Source organism: Lynx canadensis, chromosome A1, assembly GCF_007474595.2.
Source record: "Lynx canadensis isolate LIC74 chromosome A1, mLynCan4.pri.v2, whole genome shotgun sequence".
NCBI classification, from domain to species: Eukaryota; Metazoa; Chordata; class Mammalia; order Carnivora; family Felidae; genus Lynx; species Lynx canadensis.
The window spans coordinates 111,561,182-111,583,655 of NC_044303.2; the positions used below are offsets into that span (position 1 = coordinate 111,561,182).

The 22,474-nt window shown below is 37.8% G+C and overlaps 2 protein-coding genes across 6 annotated transcripts in view; both read left to right on the plus strand.

Moving 5' to 3' along the window:
- The window catches only part of DDX46 (DEAD-box helicase 46), a 69,116-nt gene extending 66,376 nt beyond the window's left edge, over positions 1 to 2,740 (plus strand). For both annotated transcript variants that reach the window (XM_032592880.1, XM_030318427.1), the window contains exon 23: positions 909 to 2,740. In XM_032592880.1, coding sequence (XP_032448771.1) covers positions 909 to 956 — 48 coding nt within the window. In that variant the 3' untranslated portion in view covers positions 957 to 2,740. The remainder of the gene's footprint in view (positions 1 to 908) is intronic.
- A 6,860-nt stretch (positions 2,741 to 9,600) lies between these two features.
- CA1H5orf24 (chromosome A1 C5orf24 homolog) lies at positions 9,601 to 20,523 on the plus strand. Of its 4 annotated transcripts, none has more exons than XM_030318455.1 (4): positions 9,648 to 9,899; positions 15,223 to 15,652; positions 17,403 to 17,475; positions 20,406 to 20,523. In XM_030318455.1, the coding sequence occupies exons 2-3, from the start codon at positions 15,226 to 15,228 to the stop codon at positions 17,441 to 17,443; spliced, it is 468 nt and encodes a 155-aa protein (XP_030174315.1). In that variant the 5' UTR covers positions 9,648 to 9,899; positions 15,223 to 15,225; the 3' UTR covers positions 17,444 to 17,475; positions 20,406 to 20,523. The 4 variants fall into 4 exon arrangements, 3 of the variants coding, with proteins under 3 accessions (XP_030174297.1, XP_030174315.1, XP_030174311.1); XM_030318451.1 differs by lacking the exon at positions 20,406 to 20,523 and adding an exon at positions 18,590 to 19,764; XR_003969467.2 differs by having other exon boundaries at positions 9,601 to 9,899; positions 15,223 to 18,641.
- Positions 20,524 to 22,474: the final 1,951 nt, after the last annotated feature.

A 22,474-nucleotide genomic window follows, 5' to 3' on the forward strand; every position in this document is an offset into this window, starting at 1 on the left:
CCTATATTTGAACTCTATATATAAAGTGGGATCAACTGCTGTGTACATTTTTGTATCCAGTTTCTTTCCACTCATCATTACTTTGAGGAAATCCATGTTGTTGCATGTAGCAGTAATTCATTCCTTTTCATGGCTATGTGGTATTTAATTTGTGAATATACCCACAATTTATATATTGGACTTTGAGGTTATTTACTTTTTTGTTGTTAGGGATAACTTCTGTGAACATTCTTTCATGTCTCTTTTGTACATAGTAGTATACTTTTCTCTTGGGTATATAACTTGGAGTAGAATTGCTGATTATAGTGTTGTGTAGTTTAGCTTTAAGTATTGCTAAATAATTTTCCAAAGTAGTTATGCCTTGTAAAAGGCATCCTTTTATGGACCACCTTCCCAAAAGAGGCAAACACATCCCTGTGTTGTAGTGCCAGTTGAAGCTTATAAACTCCCTATAACGTGTACATTGGGCAAGGGCCCGTTGACAGGAAACTTTATCCTTTTTCTATGAATGTGTTTTTGAGAGCTTTTCTAAAATTCCCCTTACAGAACTTTCTTTAGGGGAATAAAAAGTTTAAAGAGTAGAAGATACATAAAACAAGAGGAAAGAAGGAAAACAACCTTTAAATCAAATGCTTTTAAGACTATTTCACCAAGGAGTGATAGAAAAAGAACCTTGATGCCACCACCATTAAGTTGGTTCAAAACAGTTGTTAAAGAGCAGTGAACACAGACAAATGATTAGTTATTGAAGAGTTATTTTCTTCCTCAGTATAAGAATACTAATAATTTCTGTTCTAAATATCTGATAATTTTGTAAGTTTGTGAAGGAAATTTTTTTGACCTGTGTCTTTTTCTTTTTTTTTATCCTTTGCTCTTTCTGACCCTGTATCTTTTGTTTTCTTTTGTAGCAAAATTCATACCAACCAACAAATAAAGGAAGATACAAAGTCTTATAAAATATTTCGAAAAAACTTTTTACCTGTGCTGGTCTGTGATACATGTGGCAGTTGTCTGCAGTTTACAATGTATTGTAAATTAAGATTTTTAAAATTGTCTTGCTGATTTTTTTAAATACATGAAACCAGTATTTGCTAAAGAAATCTTCTTTCAGTAAGTACCACCAGAATTATCAAACTATATTTAAAGCAGGCCTGTTTTCAGAGTATAGATGCCCTTTAATGTAAAGTTTAAATACCAATATTTTAAAAGTCTGGATAAAATTCCAGAAGTTTAAAAAAATGGAAATATTTGGACTTTCTATCACCGGTAATAAAGTACACAAATCACTAGGGGCCTACTCACCATATCCTTTTGAAATGAAATTGTGATCTCCTCAGAAAAGGTAAAATTCTCTAATATTTTGTCCCCCCCCCCCTTGAGCTTAAATCTTACTTGATTCATTGGAACAGTATGAACTGGATTTAAGAATGTTATAATAGAATTTTTACAAAATGTTTCAGAGTTTTTGTTTCAGTTTTTATCATCATAAATGGGCAATAGTTGGACTGCTTTTCAGTTTTGTAAAATTAAAGATTTGTAGTATAAGAGTTTTTTGCATTTCTTTACACTGCAAAGAGTTTTAGTATTTATCACTTTTAAGTTCTCCTCACAGCTTCTAGTTCTATGACTAGCTACTAACTCTTTTTTAATCTTCCTTAAAAGAAGGTGATTTGTAGCCTATAAATATTGTTTCCTTTTCCCCCCGAAAGTGTTTGTTTATACATTTGTACATATAAACATGCTACTAATTTTAATCCACATTTTCTTCAAGGTTGTTGAAAAGGTTGTGAATTTTCTTCCTTAAAAATTTTCAAGCATGATGGTACCTGTGTTATAGACTTAGATTTAAGCATCTCTCAGTGAAAAATAGTTCACAAGAAGTCATAAATTATATTTTTGACCCCTCATATATTTCCTGAACATTCTAATTTAAATTGTTATAATTGGATCACACAATATTCTTTTCAAGACTCCTGGTATATTAGAACTTTGTATTGTTGTCACTTCTTGAAAAAAAAAAAAATCCAGGAATTAAATAGATAGCTATATTTCTTAAACGAAGAGACAGCGAAGTTTCTGAATATTCTTAGAGTTTTTAAAAAAGAAAAAAAAAATCAAAGCATACTAAAACAAATCATTTTTAATAGTATGTTAACTGGTTAAAATGAGAAGAAGTATCAATCATTATTTCTTCAATATAAAGTTTTTTCTTACTGAAAAATTAACATAGATATAACTGGGAAATATTCTTGGGTCCCTTGCATATCTACCTTTCTTTCTTAGAAGAAAAAAACAGACAAACACATGTAACAAGAGAATCAAATAAACCATTTACTCTAAAATGCAGGCATCTTGGGCTCCTTTTTTCCCCTCAGTTTATTTATTTGCTTATTTTGATAACCTAGTGATAGTGTGTTTCTTTTGATAGAATATGTGGCATTCTCACATTGGTGACAATTGGTGCTCCCTTCAGGCTGCTGGATCACTTTGAGATTCAGAGTTTTACATCGTTGTAGCATTACTACCTTTATGTTTGTATATCTAGTTGTAACAAACCACTGATAGTATATTGTCCTGAAGTGAAACCCATTTCTCTGTTATTACAGTTTTAGTGTCACACTGACTCTTTTGATTTTTAAAATTTGAATGATGTATAGACTAATTTGTTTTTTTAACTGCAATATCAATATTTGCTCATGTTTTCTAAATTCCTTATAAAATAAAGTTAATTCAACTTGCACTTTCCTAAAATTATCTCTGCTGAGATGTTTTATGCTGTTTTTCTAATTTTGTTTACATTGGTAGGCATGTGAGAGAAGTATTATACTCTGTACCTAGCAACTCACTACCCAAAATACACAGTTCTATCCAAAAATACTTTCTGAAGAAGTCTCTTACTCTTAGATTGTGTTTGTATTTGGCATAAGACACATAGGGTATAGGTGAAATGATAGTTCATGTCGCAGATGGCATTTTGCCACAGTGACGCTCGCTTTTACCAAATGGAAGTATGGAATGAAACAATGATGGTTAAGTTCTCTCCAAGTCTGTCTAGAAAGCTTATTGTTCGATATAGCCTGTCTTACCAGCCTTGTTGGTGTACAAATGGTGTTCAGCTGGCAGTCACAGTGCGCCGGAGACTGCAATCCTTCTTTTGAGGCACACAACCCCTACATGTGAGGAGGTTTTTGTTTGAGCAGAACCAGCTTTTGAGTACCTGGGACATATAAATCCCATAAACCCAGCTATGGGATCTGCTTCTAAATAGTATATCAGCGCCTGAAGAATCACAAGCTAGAAAACCAAGCCTCCAGAGTTGTAACTTAGCTGAGTGTGAACTCTTTTCCCTGTGTGCCCTCCTTTCCTTTATAAAACCATCAGCTAAGGTCCGTTAGTGACAGAGAAAATAATGCTTAAGTTAGGAGCTAGGGGGAAAATGGTAATTGAATTCTAGGGTAAAAAGCTACACTTCGTTTTGTAAAATTATTACTGTTTTTAGCACTTTATAGATGGTGGATGCTAATAAGGTTTTTTATAATGTTTGTTTAGTTTTGAGAGAATGCAACTGTGGGAGGGGCAGGGGCCGGGGGTGGGGGGTGGACAGAGGATCCAAAGTGGGCTCTGCACTGACAGGCTGACTGCAGCGAGCCCAGTGTGGGGCTCAAACTCAGAAACCCTGAGATCATGACCTGAGCTGAAGTTGGGACGCTCAGGTGAGCCACCCAGGTGCTCCTGTATGCTAATAAGCTCTTGTAGCAGGCAAGAATTGTAAGTAGCTTAGCCCAGTGTGATGCTTGAGATCTTATGCTTCCTCTTAGATTTGAATCTGGAGCTCCCATTTCTTCACAGTTTGGTACATAGTTTTATGTCAGAATTGGAATCTACTGGCATTTTCTCATGCCTTCTGCTTCTGGCATTGAAAAGCTGAAGTTAAGCTTTAAAAAAGATGGGTGTGTTGGGGCACCTGGGTGGGTCAGTCAGTTAAGCGCTAGTCAGACTTTGGCTCTGGTCGTTATCTCACTGCTCATGAGTTCAAGCTCCGCATCAGGCTCTGTGCTGACAGCTCGGAGCCTGGAGCCTGCTTCAGATTCTTTCTCCGTCTCTTTGCCCCTCCCCTATTTGCATTGTACCCTGTTTCTCTCTCAAATATAAAATTAAAAAAAAAAAAACCTTAAAAAAAGAGATGAATGTGTAAATATAAAGAGAAAGAGAGTGAATATATGTGGAGGAGTAGAGGGGATGTCTTAGCTTTTTATTCAGTTTAGGTGATGAAATCATCAGAAAACCTTAATAAAATCTCACTGGAGTTGGACGTTTAGCTTGGGAGTATAATCACCATCTTAATATTTTCCATATGTTCTCTTCTTAGGTGAGCTCTCCAGAGCTAAAGATGGTACAGTTCCCTCACTAGGTAAAGATTTTCTAGTGTTACCAATTGCAGGTATTTGAAGGTCTTCCCCTCCTCCCTGTCTTGCCCCATATCAACTTACAATTTCCTCAGGCAGGAATTCAGGTAGAAATGTGAAGAAAAATTGTAAACAAACATTTTCTTGCAAAATCCCTACAATATCAGTGGTCTCACTTTTAAAGTACCTTCTGGCTTAGCTGGATGTATAGGTAAGTGCATACTATCAAATCACATGACTGGCAAGGAATTTCCTTTTTTTTTTTTTTTTTTTTAAAGATTTGATTTTTAAGTAATCTACACCCAATGCGGAGCTTGAACTCACAGTTCTTAGATCAAGAGTTGCATGCTCCACCGACTGAGCCAGCCAGGCGCCCTGAGGAATTTACTTTTGATTATTTTTCTTGACCTTATTCTCTTCCAAATATGGCTTCAGGTTATAGGACTTCATGATTTTGAAGCTGTATCCTTTAAAAAGAAATTCTAATTTTGCATTAACCTTGGCGGGGGAGGGGGGTGAATTTGAAAGAAAAAATAATAAAAGTTTTAACCCCTTTAGGGAACTGGAGCTCAGTTACCCTCTGAGATATTATGAGGACTACTGTAAAAGCTAGAGTTTCAGAAGGAAGAAGTTCCTAAACATTTTTAATATGTGGATAACTGATAGTCCATGTTTTGAATATTAGACTCTTTTCAATTTTGCCTATTATGGAAAAAAGACTATGTGAAGATTCACTATGGAAAAATGGCTCTTTGTCCACAGAAAAAGCATATCATTTTAACTTGGCACTTAATAATAGATGGGTTTTTAGCAGCTTGTCAACTCCAGGCACTTTTTAGCAGCCTTGCATATTAAAGTGTCCATGGCCTTTATTTCTGAATTCCTAGCAGGCTCTCAGCTATGGGGGTCCAGCAAGTCCAGAATACTTGAAGGCAGCATTTTCTCTCCTTGCCTTTGCCTGAGAGAGTCTTCTGTGAGCTGAGACTCCCAGAACTGTATTGTAGACTTTTGCAAAATGAGTCTTCCCTATCCCCTGAGCCAGCCCAGGGCCCAAGTCTCCAGTTTGGAAAGCTCAATGAAAGAGCAGGTGAGTGAATGCCTGGGAGCTTCAAAAAGAGCACAAGTTCTAAATATTTAGGGGTCTAGTGCTGCTATTTAAGTGTGTCTGGGGTGGTAGGATTCTGTGATACACATTCAAGTTTGAAAACTACTGAAAATCTTCACTTTGTTTTGCTCTTGGATTTTCACTCTGATCTCCAAAGTGGGACATGTATTTGGAAAGTAGGAAGAAAATACTAAAGCTATTTGTGTTTCTTCTTTAAAAAATTTTAGTAGCTTTTATAATATATTGTTTCATGGGGTGCCTGGGTGGCTCATTCATTTGAGCATCTGACTCTTGATTTTGGCTCGGGTCTTGATCTCATGGCTTGTGGGATCAAGCCCCATGTCGGGCTCTGTGCTAACAATGTGGAGCCTATTTGGGATTCTCCCTTTTCTTCTCTCTGTGCCCCTCTTCCACTAGGGCTTTCTATGAAAAATAATAAACTTAAAAAAAAAGTGTCATGACATATTGTGTTTAAATATACTGGTTACAATATTGGTACAACTGTACATAGACATAATTATACATAAATTTACTGTATTGGGGGTATTTGAACAGCCATTGGCCATGGTTGCTTAAATGTTTTAAAATGTCTGCTTTTTCATATGTAAATGGGATGTGAAAATACCTATCTTAGAGTTGTAAGCATGAGGTGAAATAGAACATTTAAATTTTTTAAACAATGTCTATTTTAGAGAGAGAGGGAAAGTGTGTGCGTGCGTGTGTGTGCACGTGCGTGCGGGAGAGGGGCAGAGAGAGAGGAGACATAGAATCTGAAGCAGGCTCCAGGACCCAGTCTCTGAGCTGTCAAGAGAGAGCCCGATGCCAGGCTCAAACCCACAAACTGAGATCATGACCTGAGCAGAAGATAGACGCTTAACTGACTGAGCCACCCAGGCACTCCTCTCTAAATAGAACATTTAAAACATACAAAGATAGTGCCTGGCATATGGTAAGCATCCAATAAATGTTAGTACTATTGTCTAACATGGGTGAATTAGTGTGGGTTTTCTTATGCTCTCTTTCAATATTGCTATTACTTTGAATACTGCTGTAAGCCATATAGCTAGCAAGAACAGTCCATGGCTACTGATAAACTAAAATCTATGAAGTGAGATTCATTTTTCTATGTGTATCTTTCAGTTTAAGTGAAAGTACTTAGGAACCCTTGTTGCCCCAGTTCAGTGGTCTCTAGAGGCAGCTAGTTCCCAGCTCTAAACAAATACTACTTTTATGGCTTTCCTTATGTATGTGTACAGCTACCATTTATCATTCGAAAATCTTATAAGTTGGTGGTTTGTTTATATGATGTGGCCTACCCTGCGTCAGGCTGAATGAAGGAATGAAGAATGTTGAGTTGCGTCCAAATTGTATTTCAAGGGTATATACTTTTGAAGAAGAAATGTTGGGAGATAAGTTAAAGAGTGTGACATTTAAAAGTATGATTTTCTTGAACGTGAAGTGATGATAAATGGCTCTGCTCTTGAAAAAGCCTCTACGTTCAGGACCATGTTTTATCTGTGTGTACTGCGGCACCTCATAATTTCTGAGATGATTCTCAAAATGACAGATCAGCAGTTAACAAATTTGATTATCTGCTTGTATTTTTGTCTACCTCACCAGAATGTAAACTCCCTGAGGTCAGAGACCATATTAGTCCTATATCCCCAGGACCTTGCATTCAGTAAGTACATGTTGAGTTGACTAGTTGCTTGTTCAGAGTCATACAGCTAATAAGTGGCAGACCTGGGATTTGAATCCACATCTATCAGGGTGCCTGAGTGGCTCACTCAGTTAAACGGCAGACTCTTGATTTGAGCTTAGGATATGATTGCAGGGTCGTGGGATTGAGCCCTACATCTTGCTCCAAGCTGAGTGTGGAGCCTGGTTAAGATTCTCTCTCCCCCTCTGTTTCTCTTCCTGGCTCGCTGTCTCTCTTAAAGAACACAAAAAGTTAAAAAAACAAAAACATAAATCCACATCTATCTTTACCCATTAGCTACCTTCATTCCTTATCCCTGTAAGGAGGACATTGTTTTCATTTCACATAAATGACAACTCCTGAGAAGAGCAGTGACTTGCCCAAGGTACTATAGGACACAAGTAGCAGAAAGGCATTGATACCCAGGAATGACTTCATCTGTTATTCCAGCTATCTGTCCTTTGGGTCTGCAAATCATCTGACCTTTTTTGTATGAGAATTTGATTGTTTTCTTTGTTTTTAAAAAAGAGAGTAGGATCCAGGGAGAGGGGCAGACAGAATCTTAAGCAGGCTCCACACCACACTCCGTGTGAAGCTTGATCCCGTGACTCTGGGACCGGTGCCCGAGGGGAAATCGAGGGTCAGACACTTAACCAACTGAGCCACCCAGGCACCCCCTGAAAGTTTGTTTTTTAAGTGGTTTTATGTACAAATGCCATTCCACACAAAAATGTAATTAGGGATCTGGAATGGTCATGATATGGTATGGGAGTGCTACAATGCATTATGAAATTCCACTTCAAGTAAAAAAAGAGGACTTGAGTAGAGAAGACTTGCCTAATGTTTTCTGGAAAGTTACTTAATATGTCCTCAAATCTGTGTACATTTTTTTTTTTTTTTTTAAGTAGGCTTTATCCAGAGCGCAGAACCCAACACGGAGCTTGAACTCTGACGGTGAGATCAAGACCTGAGCTGAAATCAAGAGTGGGAGGTTTGGGGTGCCTGGGTGGCTTAGTCGGTTAATCCTCTGACTTCAGCTCAGGTCATGATCCCACGGCTGGTGCTTCAAGTCCTGCATCGGGCTCTGTGCTGACAGCTTAGAGCCTGGAGCCTGCTTTGGATTCTGTGTCTCTCTCTCTCGGCCACTTCTCTCTCTCATGCTCTTTCTCAAAAACAAACATTTTAAAAAATTAAAAAAAAAAAAAAGAGTGGGAGAGGTTTAACTGACTGAACAACCCAGGCACCCTTCATATTTTCCTTTTTATATATGAGCAATATATAATCAGTATATTAAACTCATTATACCGGTATAATCAGTTTTGTTTTCTAGTATTTTATAGAAGTAATGAGAATATTTAGAATCTTGTTACATAACTATGCCTGCTAGAAAATGAATGGGCTTGCCTGTTTTATGTATTATATTTGGTTTTCCTCCTGGTTTGTGTGTTCACCCAGGAAAATTTTCCTCCTTTCCTCCTGGCAACAGCACCTGGCCAAGTGCTGTGCTCAAGGTAAAATTCCGTGCAGAGAATTACCTCCTCAAACAGTCTTCGTTGCATAGTCCAAAAGGAAAGGCACCACCTCTAGTCTCTTTGCACTACTAAATAAAATGTCTTCTCAGCAGCCTTTGTTTCTGGATCCTCTCCTTTCTGAATTCACAGCAGGAAGAACTGGGGAAATTAATCCCTTTTGCTAATTGTCCTGTATAGGGGGGACTGATCTATCAGAAATTTCATAAAGGGGGGGGGAGGATTTTGAAAGCAAACTACTTGTCCCATCCCTTCCTGTGATAATGGAATGAAGAATATGGCAATTCTGGTCTTGAGTGTAAAAAACTTTTTTAAAAGTATAGGATGTCCCACAAAATGCTTTTCATGATCACATGGCCCTAGGTCTGAGGCCCCAAACTCATCTTATTTGAATATTCCCCATTTTGTTAGGTGGTCTCATTCTACCCATCCATAAGCAGCTAAAGGGCAGAAGCTGAGCCCTTGTAACATGCTTTAGACAGCACCTAACACAATTAGGCATTCATCTTTTTGCCACCATTAATTAAAGGCACGCTTTTTGGAACAAGGCAGCAGGGTTCAAATCATGACTCCATCACTTAGTAGTCCTTTAATCTGAGAAATGGGGTCAAGTAGTAGTTCTAACATCTACTTGGAATCGCGATGAAAATCCTGTAAGGAAGCTGCATCCCTTCCGGTGGGTTTCCAGCTCATCTACAGCTCTGGGCCTGAACCACAGCCAGACCTGCGCGGTCCTAAGCACCGCCTCCTGTTCGGCCCCACGGCGCGCAAGCGCAGCCTGGCTCTGCCGGCTACCCTTCCCGAGCCTGCGTGCTGGTCGTCGGCGGGAGACTGGGTCTCGCGATGTGCGTGTGCGTGTGCGTGTGCGTGTGCGTGTGCGTGCGCGATTCTTGCGAGCTCGCGCACGCCTCCCTTCGCAGTACTGGGCTGTGGCGGCCTCTTCCTCCTGCGTTTGGGGCAGAATCCGGAGTGGTGGCTGCGGCGGGAGCTGGAAGCCAGCGTCCACTTCGCCGCCACCGCCCTAGCTGCCTGCCCCTCTCGCTTGGGCTTTTCGCGTAGTGCAGAGGCGGCGGGCTAGGAAGGGAGCGGCGCGGGCGTGAGGCTCCCAGCTGATGGGCAACCTCTGGGCGCGCTGAGGGGCCGGGCTACCAGCGACTGAGGTAGGTGGGCGCGCGGGGTTTGTCAGTCTGGCTCGCAGCAGAGTCTGGGCGGCGGGAGCTCAGAAGGGCGAAGAGCTCAGAAGGGCGGGAGCTCTGGGCGGCGAAGGGGTCTCCGACCCACGTCTGAGGAGGGGCTCTGGCCTAGCCCGAAGCGAGAGGAGGGGCCCCGGACGTAGTCTGTTCGTCCCTCGGCGTGGAGCCATTATTGGGGGAAATGCCTCCTGCGGCAGGGGGGAGGGGTCACCTTTTCTTTTCTTTGAGAGGTCGGAATTAGCGGTCCTTCCTGAGCCCCTTTAAATTGAAGTCGGCCGGCTTCGAGATGGAGACATCTAGATGCAGTGGCCTGTGGACTTCAGCTTGCGGAACTCCCAAGTGCACGGAGAGCGGGCTATGAATTTTGATTATTGGAGGATTCAGGACTCTTTCTCTAGTGTGGACATGTGTCTTGCAAAGTTGTTCTCGCTAATGCATTAATAATCGCTTTTGAGCACAACTGCTAATACATTTCTAAACACTTCCAAGTCAGATAAGGATTCTGACAGCGGGGAAACTGCGCCGTGGGGCACAACTAAGGGGTAGAAAGAAGACAAAGAATGCTGTTATTTATGATCTGTCCTAGTAACAAAACTTTCCGTGGTGGGACAGGATGCATGGCTTTGGCATTTGTTTTGGTTTTAGCTGAATAGACATTCTGAGTGACGCGGGTCACAAATGGACTTCAATTTATAATTATAAAAACATATATGATTCTATATAATTGTTACAACCCAAATGACGTGAAAGAGATCTCTGAGAATTATGTGATGTTTGATCTTTGGAAGAGAGCAGAACTTGGATTTCTTGAAAGGAAGATTTTTCTCCATGTTTAGAAAGCTTCACTAAAGCTTTGTGAAGCTACTAAAAATAGTTAGAGTTCTTTATGTTGGCCGTAATGACTGCCACATTCAAGAGAAGGGAAAGGAATTCTTTCATAAAGAACTGCTCACCCAAGGACTTTCGGGTTTAAACATGATAAAACAACTTAAAGATAGCAAGTTTTAGTGTGTGCTTTAAAAATTCTAATTTAGGTACAGTTAAAATATATAGAAGCTCTTAGTTGACTCCCATATATTCAGTGAACCATTTTAAAAGGCAGTTAACCTTTGATAGTCTACACATTCCATTCTGTTATTCTTGGCTTTCGTTCAGTCCAAACTTTGTATTGAACTTTCTAGAAATGTATTCATTCTGGCTCTTTTAAGAAATATGCCCTGCATACTTCCATTGAACTCTGTACAATAGTATGGGAAGAACCTTACAAGAAAGAACAATATGGTGACAAGTCCTGAAGTCAAAGTAGGAGACGTTATTAAGTGTAGGATTAATTAACGCCTGTATACGTAAATACTGCATAAAAACATGTATGTTCTTTGTGTGTATGTGTGTAGATGATTATGCACACAAAGATCTAATGCTGTTGATTCCCATCTTAAAAGGCTGAAATCAAAAGTAGAAAGGATTGATTTTAACTCTTTCCTTTTTAACTATTTACATCAGTAACTGTCATAGTAAATTTCTTGTCCAACTTCCTAATCAGTTATTGAGTAAGCAGAATACTGTACTGATTTCTTGACAGTAGCAGGAATGGCAAATACAGAACATATAGAAGACTTGCCTTTAGAAATGTTCTTTAAGGGGAGCCTCGGTGGCTCAGTTAGTTAAGCGTCCGACTTGGCTCAGGTCATGGTATCTGAGGTTGGTGAGTTTGGGCCCCCTATCCAGCTCTGTGTTGACAGCTCAGAGCTTGGAGCCTGCTTCAGATTCTGTGTCTCCCTCTCTCTTTGCCCCTCCCCTGCTCGCGCGCACACATCTCTCTCTCTCTCTCTCTCTCTCTCTCTCTCTCTCAAAAATAAATAAACATGAAAAAAAAATGTTCCTTAAGTCAGTGTCTCATTGTCTTTCCATTGGGATAAACAGCTTCACTCCTGTTTGTGTCCTAGCACTTAGAATAGTGTTTTGCATTGAGTTGGCTCTCAATAAATGTGAGCTGTGTCAGAAGTAAATTAACATAATACAAACCAAATGCCTAAATTCCCCGAGAAGATTAAAGGAATTGTAGAAGGATGCTTTATTTTTTTTAACTTTATTTACTTCTTTTGAGAGAGAGTGTGCATGCACGGTCAGGGCAGAGAGACAGAATCCCAAGCAGGCTGGCACACTGACAGTGTGGAGTCCGGTGTAGGGCTGGATCCCACAAACTGTGAGATCACAACCCGAGCCTAAATCAAGAGTCAGATGCTTCATGGACTGAGCCATCCAGACGACCACATTGTTTAAAAAAATTTTTTCTAATGTTTACTTTGAGAGACAGAGAGAGAGAGAAAGAGACTGACTGACTGTGGGAGTGTGCGAGGGGCTGAGAGAGAGGAAGACACAAAATGTGAAGTAGGCTTCAGGCTCTGAGCTGTCAGCACAGAGCCTGACTCTGGGCTGGAACCCACTGATCGTGAGATCATGACCTGAGCCACGGTCGGATGCTCAACTGACTGAGCCACCCAGGAGCCCCTACAGGTCTACTTTTTAAATAGTGTATTTTGCTTCCATGTTGATTGATATCTGAGTAGAAGATATATGGTAGCATCTTGCCGTTGAAAGCCTATTGTAATGTAAACTGAGACTCTATATCCTGAATGTTAATATATAGCGACTGTTCTGATACATTAAGAAAAGGTAAAGTTAAGGGAAGTAAGATCCAGAGAAAAGGTTTTGGTAAATTAATGATTAGGAACTTAAAAGGTATGAACTGTAAAGCATTGAAATAGACTGTAGGAAAGAAAACATTTTCTTCCTTTACTGGCAGTGCTACTTGTGTAAGAGAACTTATACCTTTCTACCTCTTTTTACTAGGGCTTTCTTTCCAGCAGGGTGATTTCTGGATAGTAAAATTGAAAAGGGGGTCACTTTTTCTCTTAAAATCTTCTGCTGAGAGGTCTGTGTTTCTCTTTGTATTTGCCTGTGGTCTCTAGTCCAACTTTATTGGCAGTAAACTAGTACTTCGATTCCTATCTAATTCCTGTTTATATTTCTCAATTAGTTTATAACTTGAAGGGGAAAGGAATGCGGTTAGTCCCTTCACATCTGCCAGCATTAGCTTTTTTTCAATTTGGAAAACAAATGTTTGACTTTGTAAATGTTCTTAACAGAAAGATTTTGTGGATTTTTGCAGAGGTATAAGCTAAAGAGGTGAATAAGAACTTAAACAGGAATATTTTAAAATGGGTCTTCTGTTTTCATTTTAATATAGCTGGGTGATGCTCATGGTAGGGGGTGGGTTTTGCCCCCCCCACCCCCCCCAGAGAATATTGGCACGGTATGGAGAAACTTTGGATTGTCAAATTGTTAGGAAGAAGAGGGTATAGTTACTGACATCTAGTGGGTAGAGACCAGAGATGCTGTAATAAGTATCTTAAAATACACAGGACACCTTCCTCCCCCGCAAGAATTATATGACCCAAATGATAGTGCTATTACTGAGATAGCTGGATATAGTTGTGTATTATGCTGAAATTGTTGGTTCTCATGTCAGATTATCTGAATTCCTGTTTGACTTTACCATTTCCTAATGTGTGACCTTGGCAAGTAGCTAAAAATTCCTCATTTTCTGTAAAATAGAACTAATAATAGTATGTTCCTCAGAGTTGTGGTGAGGATTAAATCAGATGATGTGCCAAGTGCCAAACTTACCACCTGCCACCTAGAAAATGCTCAAAAACTGTTAACTTTCACCTAATATTACTACATTTGGAACACATCTTGATGATCTCCCTTTATTTCTGACCTGAACCTAGAATTTGAGCTGGTGAGGTGATAATTAATAACCTCTTTTTGATGATATCCTTGGGATTGAGTGAAGAATTATTTCTTCTTATATTTGTGTTTAACTCAATCTTGATTTATGATCTCAAGTCCGTAAGGCTTCTGTCATAAACAACTAGCTTGTCACTGTAGATACTCTTCCTTTCTAGTTAAGGCTTTAAGCCAGCTGCCCAGTAGTTCTGTTATCTGTTGATTTTCAGCAGATATTTTGTGATTTAACAGAATTTACTTCTGTGACTTGATTCCCATTTCTTTCTGCCTTCATAACTGAAGTTTTGGTCCACTTTTACATGTATGGTACAGGCTAACATCTAACAACTTGGGGGCTAGACCTTACTATATACCTGTGATTCTTTTTCTAAATCTGAGTGGAACCCATAGATTTATTTTCTTACCTTATTGAAATATAATACTTTAGTCTCTATAAACTCATTTTCTGTGTGTCTAAATGATATGGCTGTTAAGGGCTGGTTTGTTACAGTGGTGGTTATAATCTATCCTGTATAAAGAGAAAAAAATCACAGGGATGTCCTCAAGACAAAACAGAGATTAGACTGTTAATTAGTCACAGGGCTCTTGTAAGGGAAGAAGATCCATGCATATTTATGATCAGAGAGAAAGCAGTGTTTACACTTTGAACTTTTGGTCTTGATAACTATACCTTCAAAATAGGAAGTATTTTGTTATGATTGTTACCCATATTTTTGTAGTATAAGTCTCAGTTGTATAAATGTTGACTGAGTTTAGCTAATGGAAACCTTTATTCACCTTTTATATTGGTACTGCCTCCTGTTTGGATAGATTAGTTTTTTTGGTTGGTTGGTTTTTTGGGGGTGGGAGGATAGATTAGTTTAAAGGGAGTCAGTACCTCGAGAGATTCTTTGCTTGACACATTTCTGTGTTTTGTAAAGTGTAGCACACACTCAGGATTATATATCAGTAATAAATTATAATGAGGAAGTGTCTTGTGGAAATTGTAGCCAGATCAGAAGTGTATATGTGAGAAATAAAAGGCCAATAAGAGACATTCTAAAAATGTTAGGCAAATGAGAAAAAGAATCATGTTAATAAAAGTTCTTGTGTTTGTTGTTATCCTTTCAGGGTTTCATAATCTAGAAGCAAAAAGCCAATAAAATATAATACATTTATTCTTTGCTTGCCATTTTTCCATTTCCTAACCAGAGAAACATATGGCTACTAATGTATTATATTTGAGTTGAGTATTAGAGTTCAGTTACCTTATATGACATATCTCCATACCCTTGATTAAATTGAGGAAAACAAGTTTATCTTTGAATCTGCTGATGTGTGTTTGTTTATAAGTGGTCTGGAGTCCTGCCTGTCAGCCTAATTTTAGGGAGCCTGCATAGCTCTTGGAAGACAGACTATTTTCAATACCACTGAATGCTGTCATACAGGTATATATTTATATATGTGTATTTATGCATATTTGTCTTGTTTTTGCTAGAAAATGATGCATCCTGTTGCCAGCAGTAATCCGGCTTTCTGTGGGCCTGGCAAGCCTTCCTGCCTCAGTGAAGATGCCATGAGAGCTGCCGATCAGTTTGACATATATTCCTCCCAGCAAAGCAAATATAGCCACACAGTCAGCCACAAGCCAATGGCTTGTCAGAGGCAAGACCCATTAAATGAAACACACTTGCAGACTACAAGTGGCAGAAGTCTAGAGATAAAAGATGAACTAAAGAAAAAGAAAAATCTCAACCGATCCGGTAAACGTGGCCGACCTTCAGGAACCACCAAATCCGCAGGATACCGTACCAGCACAGGCAGACCCCTGGGAACCACCAAAGCAGCTGGATTTAAGACAAGTCCAGGCAGACCTTTGGGTACAACTAAAGCTGCAGGATACAAAGTCAGCCCAGGGAGACCTCCAGGTAGCATTAAAGCTCTATCCCGTCTTGCCGATCTTGGTTATGGCTGTGGCACAGCAGCTTTTCCTTACCCTATGATGCACGGCAGAGCAGTTCATGGGGTAGAGGAAACTAGCAGTGAAGTCAAGCCACCCAATGAGTGAATGAAGGAGGAAAGGAGGGCCAGGTTTAGAAGGAAGGTTGTGAATAATCCCAAAGCTTCTTGGTTTTATTTTGACATACATGATTTTGTAGCCTGGGCTTTCCCAATTTGTTTTCCCATTTGATTTGTTTTCTTGCTTTTGCTCAGAAACTGCTGGTTGCTCACAGGTGCCCTCAGGGCATGAGCAGTGGCGTTGTGTTTGTATATAGGTTCAAGTGTAATACCTAACTGTCATTTTTGCTTTTCCTTTAGAGTTATGGTTATGGTTGTGTCTCATACGTCATTACTACTTTTAGGCCATTCTGCATCGATGTTTTATGTGCTAAACAACTGAAACAATTTTTCATATTCGTGAAGTAAGCCTACAATATATTAAAAATAATATCTAAGGTATTTTTAACTGATGGAACAAAGCAAACTAATGATTCAGGATTACTTGAGGTAATGGCTGTGTGTTTTTGTAACATTTCTTTTCATGAGACAGGACACAGATATTTGTATGCTTTGGCATTTACACAGACTTCAGATGTTAAAAATCTTACTTTAATGTTCTAGGTTTAAACAGCAGAAACTTATTTATTTTGTTTTATTGATTTACATGGTATTGATTGATTTAACCATTATTCCTAAAAGAATTCTTTAGTGTTTTCCTTCCAGCAGTGATATGTTGTGTATTTTTTAATTGCCTAAGAGTATATATACCAAACACTACAAACAATTCATATTTACCGAAAAATTAAACTTTTTAATAAAAACTGCACATTACATTTCTGGTGAAATATAATGCATTCTGAGAATAGCATATTTAATATAATAGAGAAAGAATCATTCTTAAGGTGTGCATGTAGCCGTAGTCACTACATTTTGCCTTTCATTATATTTAGTTTTAAAGCATTATACTTAAAACATTTATTAATGTTCATTTATTCAAAATGTTTTGTAGGTTTTTTTTTTTTGTTTTTTGTTTTTTTTACCAAGAAATTGTCCCATTGCATTAGCACTTACTGTGGTTTCAGGTTTCTATCTACCAAAGGACACAAATTGAAGGTAGAGTCTAAAACTGGTAAAAACAAAATGCAGTTTTCTGACTGTCAGAACCCAAATGTTAAGAAATCTGTCGGAATCCATCTATGCATGAAACGTGTAAAAATATGTTGGTTAGTTTAATTAAAAGTCTAACAGTGGCTTCGGTAAGACCACTTCATCCAAAAGAAAATTTTTTCCAACAATGTTTGCTTTAGAAAAAGATAGAAAAGAAAAAAAATACTGGGTAGGTGTGTATGGTAGGGATAGAAGAAAATCTCTCCTCTCCCCTTGCTGAAAGTAACATTCTTTGTTAATATACATTTTATTTATTCTGAGTTTGTTCTAAATAAAATAAACTATTATAAACTTCAGATTTGGAAAAAAAATCCAATGAACTTTAAAGTTACAATGTATGTATTTGTGATTTTAAATGCCTTTGAGATTATAATGTAGATTTGCAGGACCCAAAAACTTTTAAAATAATGACAACTTTAAAAGGGCACATCTTGTGTTGTTTGGGCTTGCTCTCAGTTAATGCAGACTCTGATTGCAAATGGATGTCATGTTTCATACCTTTTTTATCAGGAAAAAAGCAGCAAGCCTTCAGGTGTTCCAGTGATGCCTGACACAATGAGCTGGACTTATGCTGCTCTTTACAGTAAGAGGTGTTGCATTGTATGTGGGGACTTTGTGTGCACTGGCATCTAAGACAGTGACCTCATCAATTTTAGCTTTGCACAAACCCTAGAGAACAATAGTGGATGACTATATAATCAGTTCTAACATTCTGGCAGCTAAATTGCTACAAGAGTTTCTCCTTACAGAAGCTTAAAATAGAAAACTTTTTAATAATTTACTCAGAACAGTATACCTTCTGACACACACAAATGCTTACATCTTTATTCCTGTGTTCATCTATCCACTTTTGTGATATGTATCTGTCATTTAGCTCTTTCTCAAGATGATGTTCAGCAGTTGGCTGCTTAGAAATCCTCTTTTGAGTTCCTGAAAACAGTTGTTTAAATGTTCTACCTATATATCACTATCAAGGATTTGGTTACATGTTGTTTTATACTGTGTCCATTTGACATTTCCCTTTCAGTTTATTTTTATCTCTGATTTGTTGTACATACCCTTCCCTTTCTCTATGCCCTTTGCTTCGTTGATTCCCCTGCCTTTTGCCCCATTCTCCAGCACATCTACTCAGTGGTGCTGTGCTGTGTGTCAGAAGATAAAGCAGGTGTATTATTGTATAATGAATTTTGTATACATGTTAATGAAATGGTGAAAACAACTAAAGGAATTCTGTTCATAACAGTGTTTATTAATATCAGGAGTTATGTCCCAGGAAAAAAAGAGGCGAATGGCTACAGTTGTGAATGGTTAACATTGTTTAGAATGCTGGATTTTTCTGTTCAGGTAACCATTTACCTGGAGTATTAGAGCTGTATGGTGGTGAGCATCTCCTGATTACACTTCCTTTTCTCCTTGTGAACAGTTTCTTGGTACCATGCTGAAGAGAATGGACATAGAGTGATAACATGAATGAAGTCTTAAAATACACAATATTTTTACTTCTCTATAAAGACTACATTGTGCATCTTTTGTAACACTGTCTCGTCATGATAAACACTGAAATAGCATGTTAAACAATTGCCTATACTTTAATATAATCAGTTGGGGAAAACTGGCCTTTTCTTCCAACTGTGTGATTGTTTCTTGAAAGGTAAATTGCTAATTTTATATTGTATAATTCTCTCTTCACAAAATAGGTTTCACTATTCTATATTATAACTGTTGATCAGAAAATGATCTGCTATTCAAGTAAGTTTGCTTTCCTTTTTTCTTTCAAAAATATTTTAACATGCCTTATTTATTATCATATTAACAAATAAGCAGCTAATACAGATGAAGTTTTCATTTTTTTCACAGATAAACCTTGCATAACTGATCTTTAGTATGGGATGATTTTGATACTATCTTTGGAGTTTTGCACTGGATATTTTAAAAATACTGGCACAATGTATTGGAAGAAAATAAGCATCTGATTAGTTTTTAATATTTGGGGACATTTTTTAAATCAGTGTTCATTTAGACTAAAATATTCTTGATATTTTTTATTTACTTTTTAAGGAAATCTCTGTTAAAGTAATAAAAGTAATATTCATTCCAAACTGATGTTTGTGTGAATTTACATGTAATAGTTGCTTGAGGTAATAGAGTTTGAGTTAAGGAGGAAAAAACAGTTATCTGGACCCATTTATTAGGTTAAAGGTGATCCAGCCAGTGTAAGAAAAACCAGTGTATGAGCTAAAGAAAAAAAAAAAAAAACTTTCTATTCTAAGAAGCTTTAAAAGAAGAATTCAGGGGATGTTGACAATAACTGCTGCTCTGTCAGTCATTGTCTCTATATGCAGTAAAATTTTATGGTCCCTTTATAATATAAACATTCACAACAGTTGTTCAAAACATTTTTTTCCTTGGACATAAAATATTTTGATGCTATTATATTTTTGTTTTTATTATAGCTTAACTATATGCTCTGAACTCTAGGATGTATCTAAATCTTTCCTTTGCTTTTCCCTCCTCCTCCCCCCAAATAGATAAATCTGTGCTCTCACATACATTGTATTTAATTTTGGGAAAATTTAATGCTATAGTAAATCAAGTGTGTGATTTATAGTAATCAGACCACTTTGATTCTTTAAGTTTCACAGTTTCCTTTTTCCACATATAATTACAGAGAAAATAATTACCAATTAACTGATATAAGCACGTTGTCCTCTGCTGTAAAAAGTCTGAATAGATACTGTGTATGTTTTTATGTCCATGAACTTGAGCTACTCGTGTGCAATTATGTGTATGGGAATGGAGTAGTGTTCATGATTCGTATCTACATCATCATATGGATGTATATTTATTAATAAAGTCATTACTTTAAAACCAACTATGTTTACTGCTTTATTAGCACAGTATTTATCAAGTAAAAGAATGGTAAATCATACACCTTTATCATGGCTGTGATCTTGTATTTTCTTAGGTGTGCTTTCTGAAATGTTACCTCTGTGCTTTTCTTTTTCTCAAAATAGAAGTATTTATATTTTTGTAATTTAAAATCCTGATTTCTAAATGGATCTCAATATTCTTTGCTTTTTCTTCCCATTGTTAAAATACAGCAGGGTAATAGTTATACCAAAGGCTTATATTTACATTTGAGTATTGTTGATCTTTTTAGTTTAAAAAATTTCAAGTATTAAACATGGCTAATTTATTGTTGTTTTAATGTTCACCTTAGGGAGAACAGCATGTGCATATTTTGTAAATATTGGAGATATAAAAGGAAAACACTTTCCCCTGATTTTTTGAACATATAATTACCTTTTTAGTTTCTTCAAAGCCTGCAGATCATCTAGAACACAAGTTGGCAAACTAAGGCCTACTGCCTGTTCTTGTAAATAAAGTTTTACTGGAATAGCCATTGTTTGTTTACAGATTGTCTAAGTCTGCTTTTGTAATAGAGTGGCGGAGCTGAGTAGTTATGTCATAAGGCCAACAAAGCCTAAAATATTTCTGATTATTCCTTTACAGGAAAATTTGCTGACCCTTCATTTAGAAGGATAAATTGGAATAGGAAACAACAGATGAAATTTGAAGTTGAATTTCAAAACCTGAATAAATGATGGCTGTTTTGTGCTTTTGAATTGTATTAGATATTCTTCAAATCATACTTGAAAGCATTTTTTGGTGTGTGCTTTTCCTCACATTGTTGAAGCACTCTGACATCTACATGAGAGTGTGCTGGTGATTAGGTGTACCGGTCCTAATCTAGGAAGAGATCTACACCATCGTACTGGATTATTTCAATGGCTCAAAGGATTACTTAGTTATTCACTGTGTCTTTACCATGTTTTCTGTAGATCTTTATGAGAGTTTTACAGTAAAAACTCACTTGTTCATTGTAATTATACTTGTCAAAATTCTCATTTTCTGTCAGTTGTCAGAAAGCAAATCAGTGTCCTTTTCAGTTGAAAAAGCCAGCCAACTAAGATTTGTAGATTGAAGAGAAGGAAGTCTCCATTTACCCCCCAGAATTTATACCTTGAATATTATTAACACACTTGTGGATTTGATCCCATTAGTTGCCAATGGTGTGTGAGAATCGCAAACAACCTTTAGAAAAATAGAAATCAATTGGCATTTGATCGTTGTATAACAACATAGAAGCATGAATTTTGGAACAATTGTAAAATATTACAGTTCTGCTAAGAATGTCCTAGTAGAATGAAAGGAGGTCTGCTGCCACTATACATTTTCCATTCTTAGCACCCAGATTTCGTTGTTCTCGGTTTATGAAGGTTTCATCATCACTCTGTCCTGTTTCAAAATGTGCATCACCGGTATCTTGTGAAGTACATGTGGATTTTCATGCCTGATTTCTGTAAGAGTGTTTAGAGTAAGTAGCACAGGTAAAGTGACTCACAAATGCCAGAGGTGAGCCGTTGGCAAACAGAATACACTACAACGTAGCCTTTTTGGTGATAAACGTCACCCTTAAAGGATAGTTGCTTCAAAATTAATGCCAACCATAAATGTTTTCTAAAAATCAAAACACAAAACCCCATTGGAGTAAAAATAATAATAGGGTACAACAATAATGGTTTTATTATAGTACTTGGCATAAATAATAAACACCTTACCTGCTTTTATTAAATCACTGCAGTTTTATTGAATGATGTCAAAGGAACTGGAATACCCCTTTCACTGGTTTAAAAAGAAAAACGGGCGCCTGGGTGGCACATTCGGTTGAGCGTCTGACTTTGGTTCAGGTCATGATCTCACGGTTTGTGAGTTCGAGCCCCACGTTGGGCTCTGTGCTGACCGCTCAGGACCTGGAGCCTGCTTCGGGTCTGTGTCTCCCTCTCTCTCTGCTCCTCCCCTGCTCACACTCTGTCTCTCTCTCAAAATAAAGATTTAAAAAAAAAAAAAGCAAATTAAAAAAAAAACAAACTTGAATCCTATGGAAGTTAAATAATTTACCCAGAATTGTACACCGAGTAAGTGGTAGAGAGCATCAACCCATGCAAGGCTGCGGCTCTTAACCACTACCTTCTACTCACTATTGGAAACAATTTTTTTTTAATTTTTTTTAATGTTTATTTTTGAGACAGAGTCCAGGCAGGGGAGGAGGGGGGAGGGGCAGAGAGGGAGACACAGAATCCAAAGCAGGCTCCAGGCTCTGAGCTGTCAGCACAGATTCTGATGGGGAGCTCGAACCCACAATCTGTGAGATCATGACCCGAGCAGAAGTCGGACACTTAAGTGACTGAGCCACCCAGGTGCCCTCACCATTGGAAAAAAATTTTAATGGGGTTCTGCTTTTAGTAGTAGGTATTTTTGTACTGGCACTAAGATAAATGTCACTCTGGAAAAACTATACATTTTGTCTCCATGCCAGTAGCCATTCTCTTGTGAGAACCTAGGGGCTGTGAAGTAGCTTCTTAGCAAGGAGAGTGACAGAAAAAGTGAGCCTTTTTTGTTGTTGTTTTCTCTGTAATTTGTTTTTTCACTACTCTTTTTTTTTTTAATTTTTTTTTTAATTTTTTTTTTCCACGTTTATTTATTTTTGGGACAGAGAGAGACAGAGCATGAACGAGGGA